This window comes from Haliaeetus leucocephalus, unplaced genomic scaffold (assembly GCF_000737465.1).
Source record: "Haliaeetus leucocephalus isolate CR32 unplaced genomic scaffold, Haliaeetus_leucocephalus-4.0 Scaffold722, whole genome shotgun sequence".
Taxonomy (NCBI): Eukaryota; Metazoa; Chordata; class Aves; order Accipitriformes; family Accipitridae; genus Haliaeetus; species Haliaeetus leucocephalus.
The window spans coordinates 5,766,975-5,776,725 of record NW_010973158.1 but is presented as its reverse complement, the minus strand read 5'-3'; the positions used below and the strand labels follow the sequence as shown (position 1 = coordinate 5,776,725).

Sequence of the window (9,751 nt, the reverse complement as noted above, 5' to 3'; positions counted from 1 at the left end):
CCCCTTTTTAGCCACTTTAAAGGACTTTATCTTACTTTTCCACCCCAAGGAATGCAAAATATTCCTAATAACAGCACACTGATTGTTCTGATAACACCAGAAGCTGTGCTAGGTTTCAGTAAACAGGATATATGTATTTAAAAGCATGAACTACATTCTAATCTCTGTTACTATTCCACTTGCATCTATACACTACTTATATTTTTATTTTTTTGCTGATCTATGATTTGGCTAGCGGAGAAGCCATATCAGCAACCTGGGCCAGCTGACAACAGTTTCACTGAACAACTGCCTCACAATGCATTACACTTTTGACTGAGCCAAGGCAAGGGTAGTGGAGGCAGGAAGCGAAGGAAACCTTCCTCTACACTGGACCAGCCTCGATAATGAAGAGTGCAATTTCTAGTCCAGTCATTTACTAACAGAACTACATCATATTCTAGTTTCTCCAAGTTCAACAGTTTAGTACTACATGGGAACACTAGTTCAGTTATCTACATTTCCAATCCATTAAAACAAGTCACAACACTTGTTTAAAAATATTCATATAGGACAAGTGTATTCTCCCTCATATCTATATTTCAATCAAAAGAATGGACTTTTAGAAACACTAAGTACCTGTTAGTCTAAAAACCATGCAATTGTCTCTCCTGTGAGCATTTACAGAAGTACAAATACAAAATAAAAAATACAGAGGCAAGACAGTAATATATCCTAGCCTGCTCTATTACTTACACTGAGAAAAATATGCTGCTCAAGCAAGCCAGTCGCAGGTCACAAGCAAAGGCTGTGCCCTGTGCTCTGCTCTGTTCCAGGGGCAGAGAAGGTTGAAGTTAGACCAGCCGATCGACAACCACCTGGAACTCATTAGCAGTTCACCCAGCGGGGCAGAGGTCAGTTGCCCTCATTACTGACAGACCTAACATTTAAGACCCTCAGACTAATAACCAAAGGACACTAGAGGTGGGGGGAGGATGGAGAGGTCAGCAGCTCCTTGTGTTGCAGTGCTGCTCATGGGGTGGGGAAGAATCCGGCTGGCTGCAGCCACAGCAAGCGAGAGTGACTTCTCCCACTATAACCCTTCCTGTTTAGGGGAAATTAAATATTTAATCACTGCTTGCATTATGTGCTCAGTATTATGTTCACTGTTAAAGGCTTTGACTGTATCGTCTACAGAATTAAAAAGCCCACAGATACAAAACTGTGCACACACCCCCAAGGATCAAGATCTTCTACATACAATCTACCTAAAGCGCTGGGCTTACAGGCAGGGAAAACAATACAGCAAAAGAAACTGATCAAGGCCAGCTGTTGCCAAGGCAGGGAGGGATTATTTCTTTTTTTATTGCAGGTGACACCAACTCTGAATGTCATTTAAGACCAGTGCTCTTCGAAACTCACTCCAGAAGTTATAAATATTTTTCCATTTTAATCTCTGTTTTGTGGAAGTGCCCAGCAAAAAGCTTTCAGAGTATTTCATATACAGCTACATGCCCTAAACTGAAATACCATTCAGTCTCTAGAAATATAATAGGCTATTAGTTGTTAGGAGGGTAAATGCTCATTTTCCAGTAAGTCTTACAAGCATAACAATATTTTACTTAAACAGTCTTCAAAGTCAGGCCTTAAAATGGCAAGTGCTACAGAGGGATTCAGAATTTCCATAAGATTGTCTACCTTGTCATCCACCAGAATGTCATTTTATACTGTACACACTGCTGCATGCCACCATGTTTAAGAGGACTATTCTTAGTTATCAGAACCACATTTTTTCATGGTACACTGAAGTCTGTAGTGTCTAACAGTACCTTTTGAGAATATAAGCTCTGTATTAAGCTAGTTCTAGTTTAAATAGAATTTTAAAAGGAAAAATGAGAACACCCTATATATTTTAGAGCTATCAAAGCAATTGTTTTGTCCTGATTCAGAAGACCTTCTGAGAAGTTAATTTAACCAGAGTTTGTAAAAATATTTATACAACATTGCCCTTGACACTTGAGTATAATGAATAATGTCACAGCATAGAAAGTCTTCCAGTACTCCTACAATAGAGCAAGTGTTGCCTTCCAGTTTCAGTAAAAATTATCAGCATTAGATCTGTGATCTTAGTTTCTATATATTAATGATTAGATATTTCATTTCCTAGTGTTGATGACCGGAATCTTAAGATTCAAGAAGAAATGGGAAGAATTACACGTCTGCAAGCAGAAACAGTAACCTTACTTCCACTCCCAGGATCTCCATCAGCATTAGACCCAGCCACCATACCGGCTTGCAGTATTTTAACTGAATACTAATACTGCAGTATAGGCTCACCTAACAATCAAAGCCTTAATTTCCCTGAGTCAGCAAAAAGCTCCAGAACTCACTCAAGAAACAACAAGAAAAGGAGACACTAAGATTTTTGGAATTCTATGGGCAACAGTTCCTGACTGGAGCTATTTACAGGGCTCAGTCTCACTGCCTCCCTTCTGTATCTCAGCATTAAAAGCCCTCTTGACCCCTTAAGGGCCATATATGCTCCCCTTTAAGTTGCTCCACTTCAGAAGGTTCCCTGGTTATAATTAGAAGTTTATTCCCTCAGGTCTTTCCACCACTAGCTTCCAAACCAGCCCCTTCAGCTTAAGGTAAGTACAGTCCATTAACCTTCAGACACATTAAAATAAAGTGGATCAGCTTAGGTATGTATGTGTTCCTTATTATCTCAGTACTCCAGTTTCAGAGAATATTGCACCTACTGTTAAGTTTCAGTGACTCAGTCATCTAAGACTCAGTCAGAACAGGCTTACAGTGATATGCAGATCCGCCATAACAGAACAAAGTCAAAGGGATGAAAATGCACTAAGATTAATTTGAGGAAAAAATTCCACCTTATTCTGAGAGGCAGAAGCTACCAGAGATGCTGAAATTTGATACATAATCCCTTCTACATTTAAGGCAAAAACTGAGCAAAACACCTGTTTGGTACAGCTTCCTCCCTCCCTAGGAAAGGGATGATGTAACAAGAACCTATGACCCTTCTTCAATACCAGGGACGGCTTGCTAACATCTCGAAGCTACCTCATGAGATCAGACAACTTCCATGTGGCCCCTCTGAAAGCTTCATGATTAGCAATGGCAGCCAAAGGGGAGGAGGCAATAAAATCTAGGCTAGGTCTAGCAAGATCCATTGTTTCATCAGCAGCATCACAGAAGTAAGGCTGTATTGACATGGCTCCTGCATACCTTTGGCTCCATTTAGTAGAATTAGGGTTTGTAGCCATTCCAAGATGGTTGCCCTCACCTGACATACCTGCCTTTTTAAATTTAAAATAAAAAAGCTTTATTTTCCTGTTGCCAGATATCAAGATGCCACACGAGCAGATGCCAAAACCTGTGCTGAAGTACAATACAAATTAAACTGACACTTCTGAGTCGGACTGCTTCTTGGTTACAGCTTTTGAAAGACAGATCAGCAAAGCCTATAACAGAGCAAGACCAGCCTATTAATGTTTCTTGTACTGGTTGTTTCAAATCCTGTGACTCAATGTGATAACTAAAAAAGTGTTGGATAAGTGCACCAGATAGTTTCAACATTATTTTTCTGTATCCTATTCTGCTGAAGAAGCTTACTTGGGTCTATTTTTGGCTTCTACATGAACTAGCAGTCTTTATTTTAAAAGCTGGACCTGACTGTGCTAGAAGGACTCAGGTACCAGAGTATCTGTCAAAAGCAGTTTGAAAGACACAGTGCAAGTTTATCAATAGACAGCCTTTAGTTCTGTGCCTCTGAGATCAGGCTCGTAACTTGGAAAGGAAAATTCCTCCCAGAAGGTGTGTCAACTCATTAGCAGTTGATATGAGAAGAAGATCTTAATATAAGCGGCACTGTTTTCTTCCAGTTTTTAAACTGCAGGACTACACCATTCAGGATGGAAAATAGCTGGTGTGTCTACTCACAGGTGGGACTGAGAGGTCTATTGCTGCAGCTGAACTGATTAGTATTTCCTGATGTAGCAGCAACTATATTGTTCCAACAAAAGAGTCCAAGAAATTGTCTTAAGGAAATCTTGATTCTTCAAGACAACTTTAAATGGTTTTAATTTTTGTCATAAAACTGGGCTAAAAATAGTCACTTGCTAGTCATCCATTATCTGAATTTCTAGTGTTTGTGGATTTTTCAGTTGTCTTCAGTCAGCTATTTTACCTGATTAAACCCCAAGAAGGAGGAGCTTCCTTTGCAGGATAGGGAAAAGAAACAATCCCTTGCAAGCCCCCTCCACCCCCCAGCCCAGCAGATACAACAATAATCTAGCCCATACCAATGAATCTGACTTTTCTAAAACCATACTTCTGTGGGTGGTATATCTTGCCAATAAGATTCTATGTAATTCTACTCAGCATTTTTTCTTTTTCTCCTCCCCTTCATCCAAGGTAAGTTTGTTTTAATTCTCCTGGACTAGTAATTCTGGAAAGAGCATTATCAGTTGTCAGGGATAAATCCAAGTCACTTGGAAGACTACAAAGCTCGAGTTATCTCTCATCATCAGGTACCTTCCAGAGTTAGGTCACCTCTTTGTGCTACCTGCTTCTGTGGCTCCAACACAGTCACAGATAGAGGACTATCACAGCTTTATCCTGTCATCAGCATCTGGTCAGTGCAACCATGCTCTACACATAAAACTATGCAGTAGCAGGCAACCACTAGCCAACTCTTTACCTCCCCTCCCACCAGGGCTGTGACTGTGCAGGTTTCAAAGATGCTTTTAGTCAGTATGAGTTCATGCGATCCAACTCTTTAAAACCAGGTCAGTGTATTGAATCAGCTCAGCACTGGCCCAACAACCACCCAAGCAACTATAAAGGTGAAGCAGGACCTCTTCAACTATGACAGATGAGCTATTTTATCCTTTAGACGTAGTGTGGTACTTCATTTTCTACAGAAAATATGTCAAAAGCCCCTTCCCTCCCATTCCCTTAAGCAAAGGTCACCACCTTCACATAAGCATGCTGCAAGAGCCCTTCTGCCTCTTTAAGGTTAAAAAGTCACCAGGACTCAAGCAGCTGGTAAGGAACCTACCTCACTGCTGACAAGCATCTTCCTCTCTTATGCCAAGAGCAAAGAGTATAGTGCCGAGTTCAAGATTTGGCTCTTGTTAAGGCACTGGAAGGTGAATTGGGATTTACCCATTGTTGTAAAAAGCAAGTGCGAGAACTTCTCTTTTTGAGGCAGGGGTTAGCCAGAGTACAAGATACACTTTAACAGCAATACCTGGCAGAGCAAGAACCAGATTGCTGACTTTGAATAGTGTTCATTAACTAGTTGAGTTCTAACCTGAAGCTTTTCTGTAGGCTTCCTAGCAAGATAGAGAGAGCCTCTGGGTAGAGCATCTTTCTTTATGTAGGGGAAAATAAAAAGTGACTGTTGCCAAGAACTTTAACAAGGGACAATGTCACAACCAAAGTATTCAGTCTCATGTGTTTGAGAAAACACAGTAGGAGAGGGAAGATTCTCCCTGTTTTACATGACAATCATGCTTCAAATTAATTAATTGAGAGTCAACTTAATGAGTATCATCTCATGTTACCTGGTGGACAGTGTCATCTGAAGACAAGCTGCTCCTTCACATGAGCCTGCTACAGCTTAACAATGTATTCATGCACTAGAAAAAAGATTTAGCATCCACATGACATGGAAAATAAGGATGGTGACACATCTGTCAGTAAGTCACAAGTAATAGCGGAGGAGGTTTTATTTGAACTAGGGCAGTGGGGAAGTGCTAACCCACATAGGAGGCCTTCCTTAACTGAACAGCAATATCATATGGCTGCCTTCAGCGAAGGCAAGAGTAAACACTCCCAAAAGCGAAGAATGGCACCTAAAGCAAAAACATTTTACAGGGTGTGCAGAGTGGTCCAGCCATCTCACTCTCCCAGGTCACATTCTGCAAAAGCAAATTCACCTGTCCTATACACATGCACCTGCTGTTTAGCGTATTGCCCTGTAACACAGCATTCCAGCAGTCTTTAAGTAGTAAGCTTAAAGCGATGCAAGCATTTAGTATTTCTGGGTTTAGTTCACGTGTTCTTCTGTTTGGAAGACTAGAATTCTCCTTTCCTTACTCAGAATTAGTTTCAGGACAAAAAAAGATAAGTAAGACTGCCAGTCTCACCTTCCCCCCCACCAGCCACTTATCAACCTTCTTTTTTGCATGGGTACTGCTTGTAGCTCAGGGTGCCTCAACACCCAAGTAGCAGATAGCCCCACTGCTAGAGAATGGCTGGGCAGCAGGGAAGTTTTCAGTTGGCTTCTTGAACCAGCCCAGGGGAGGACACGGAGAGGGGGGGGGAAAAAAAAAAAAAAAAAAATCCCTACACATACACCGAACATAACTAGATTCTACAGCATTTTTAAATTTAACTGAATAATTCTTTACTATTCCAACATATTGCAGAAGAGTGAATCAGAACAGTGAAGGGCCAAATTCTTTAAGAGACATCAATTTTTCTCATCTTAGATTGTACATATTATTGCATTACACCAGCAATCACCTATTGACAAGTACACTCCCTAATTACTTAAAATAGCTTGTCAGTGATTGCATAGTCAGGCAAGGGACTAAAGAAACACAGTTCTGTTGTACTGCATCCCTGCACTCAAGTTAGGCAAGAATTGCAACAAGCACAGACCAGGTGCGAGTCGTCCTAGAGTCTAGCATCACAAAGAATTTTTTCCTTACTGCTCCATTCACCTCTGCAGAGCTTACTTTAATCTAACTCAGTCTTAGCGAGAATTTCGTTTAAAGGTAAATGTATTTAGTAGTTCTTCCACCGATTACAGTAATATTACCATGGGTTTCCCAACTTTGTTCTTTAAGTGCTGTTTAGCTGCCTTAATGAAGGAGCCTGATTTGCAGTCAAACAATAGACCTGTAAGAGCAGCACAGAGTGTACGTATAGTGCCTAATGAAGACATCAGTCACAAGCTAACTGATTAAGTTATTCTAATAAGCTGTTATGTTTTGCATGACAAATTGAAAGTGTAATAAACCATAAGAATGAAGTCTCAGTGTCAGTGAAAAACAGTTTTACTGCTATCTAGAAATGTAATTCCATTTACACATCTGTGCCAGGGTATATAAAATGTCTCTCCTGTCAGAAAAACAAGGAGGGACAAGTAACAAAAGTATGTCCTGCAGTCCAGGCCATTTCTGCTTTCCAGCAACAGAAGAAGTTGACGACTGTCTACTGTGCCGCACCGAGTAAGGGAGCTGTTGCCTGCAGCACTGCAGAGCTGCATACCGACATGCAGCACGCACACACCCAGCACTGCAGATCAGCACACACTCACAGAATGCAGATACAGCCTCATCGCACTATTTAAGGACAGATACTGCAGAAATCTGCAGCTTTTTCTTTTTTTAGATTACAGGATGTGAAACTAGTTAATGCTGAAACACAAGTATAATTTAGAAGGAAATAATTATCCTGATAAGGAGAAGTGTTTTAATTTATTTTCTCAGGGCACCAAAGACTGCTTTCCCTGAATTCTCTCTGTCTTGCTGGGTAGAAAGATGGATGAGGTAGGGTGTTTCCTTAAGGCCAATTAAAAGCAACCTTAGACTTAAGTTTCAGGCAACCAAACTGCTCTAACAGCTTAATGCCACATAAAGGGGGAGATGTTGCTCCGTCCTGTGCCACCTGCTCTTTCTTGATCTCTTTCTTAGCCTCTTACCTCTGCTCCATCTTGGGCACTTGTCAGACCTTTCAATAAACCCATTTAAATCACCAAAAATCACAATAAAGCTCTTTTTTCCCTCCTTTTGGAAGGAAAACTTGTGTTAGAAGAGCTGAACCCGCACAAAGAACGGTTTGACTAAAGCAGGGGCGAGTAAGTCACAGACACACAGAGTCAGAGTCATCTGCTTCCACTGCGGTGAGCTCACGGATAAGTCAGGTCACCATAACTTGAAGTGATAGTCTTAAGGGTTTTTTTGTGTCCAACACTGCTGAGACAATGAAATTAATTTTTCTTCTGCATCTTCACTTACTTTGGGGAAGGTGCAGGCAGGAGAGGGAGGAGCAAAAAGGCAAGCTCTGTATCAAGGGACTGTAAGAGTTACCTTGGGGATCATGAGTATGCTACTGGTAGCCCTTTTTGTGGTAGAATGGGCTACCACACCAAGACTGAGAGTTCAGTCCTCAACTGAAGCTGGTCTACACAGTTTTAAACTTTCAGTATGACACAGATAAAGAAGTTTTCTCTTGGAGGCTTCATGGTCTCTTTAGTGGAGATAGATAACTAGGTATCAGCTTATCAATACCTGCAAGTCACTATCTGGGCAGTTACCTTGGTCATTTGAGTGGATATCAAAGTGCACATTGTGGGGAAGGGCAGGGAAAAAGTTAAGAGTTAGAATCAAAGTCCACAATCAACAGGAACTATTCTTCGTACAGTAAAAAAAAAAAAAAAAAAAAAAAAAAAAAAAAAAAATCAAAACAGATTCCCCCATTAGACACACAGGCTTAAGACCTATGTTATTCTAAGGGTCTGTCTCAATCACATGGGAGCAAGGGAGAAGAGGGAGAGAATTTGATCCTATATCCAGTATCTTTCCCATTCCTATACTTAACTGTTTTTGTCTCACCTAGAGTTTCACTGTAACTCAACGTTTTTAAAGTTGCAGGTGTCAAGAGACTTCATGTTATGCACTGCCTGCATTTTTCCCCCCTACTAGCAGGAAGTAAACAAGCCCAAGGGAAAATAAAGCCAGTCAATAAACCCTCCAGCACACTGAGGCATCAGGTTAGGGCATCTGCGATCCAAATGCTATATGGGGGCAGGGGAAGATGCCTAAATTGGTATTACACTGCAGGGCAAGGTCAAGAATCTACTCCCCAGGTAGTAACTCAGCACAGGAGCAGGGAGAAAGCCTCATTCTTTCGGCTGGAAAATGCTCAAGTCGTATGCTTCCTACAGTCTTAATTTTAATACATTTTGTTTTCCTTGATTACTCAAGATTAGTTAGGATATGCATATATGCTTCAGACAGACCAAAGTATATGCGCAGTGCAAACTTCTGCCCACTTATAAAGATTTTGTAATGACAATTATCAAGACAGACAAGACTCCTTTACTGGCCATAAAGACAGCGTGGAAATTTAAGCCTTGCCACAGCACGGCTTTCTAAAACTTCTGATCTGAATAAAGATTGCTCATACTGGACTACATGGATCCACTGTCATCCTCCAAAAGCTCCCTCTCACGTGACATTTACTCAGAGCAACGCATCGTTCACCATAACTTTGTTCTTTGGTGCCATTTAGCTACAGGTACCGTTGCTATCTGAAGCACCTGGCAAGACAAAACGTTGCTCGTTATGTTCATACTGATGTCAGAGTCATCTTCAGCCAAGAGGGACTTTATGAGCCAGACCTGCTTGACTGAACACCACCCACCGAACATGACGAGAAAGCGCTTAGACTTACTCCTGAAGCGCTGCTCTCATTTGCTTAAGAAGCAAACCTCCGAGACTAACGCTTCCTAGGGCTGCCCAAGAAGCGCAACTTCAGGCACGGAAGGTGCTTCCCAGCCTCTCCACACCCAGAGGCCCAGAGGAGCCACAGCTCTTCACTCCCCTTCGCTGGCGGTAACTAACACCGTTACTCTCTGCGTCGCGTCGCTACACAGGAGGAGAAAGTTCACGCGAACTGACGGGACGCGGTGCCGTTTCAGCAGAGCTCGGGACTGAAACTGAAGACGGAGGCAGCG

The 9,751-nt window shown here is 41.6% G+C and overlaps 1 protein-coding gene across 1 annotated transcript in view; it reads right to left on the bottom strand.

Annotated features, from left to right (window-relative positions):
• The window catches only part of PPAP2A (phosphatidic acid phosphatase type 2A), a 60,260-nt gene extending 57,994 nt beyond the window's left edge, over nt 1-2,266 (bottom strand). Inside the window, exon 1 of the mRNA XM_010580594.1 lies at nt 2,224-2,266. Within this exon, the coding sequence (XP_010578896.1) occupies nt 2,224-2,266 (43 nt within the window). The remainder of the gene's footprint in view (nt 1-2,223) is intronic.
• Between the last annotated feature and the right edge of the window lie 7,485 nt (nt 2,267-9,751).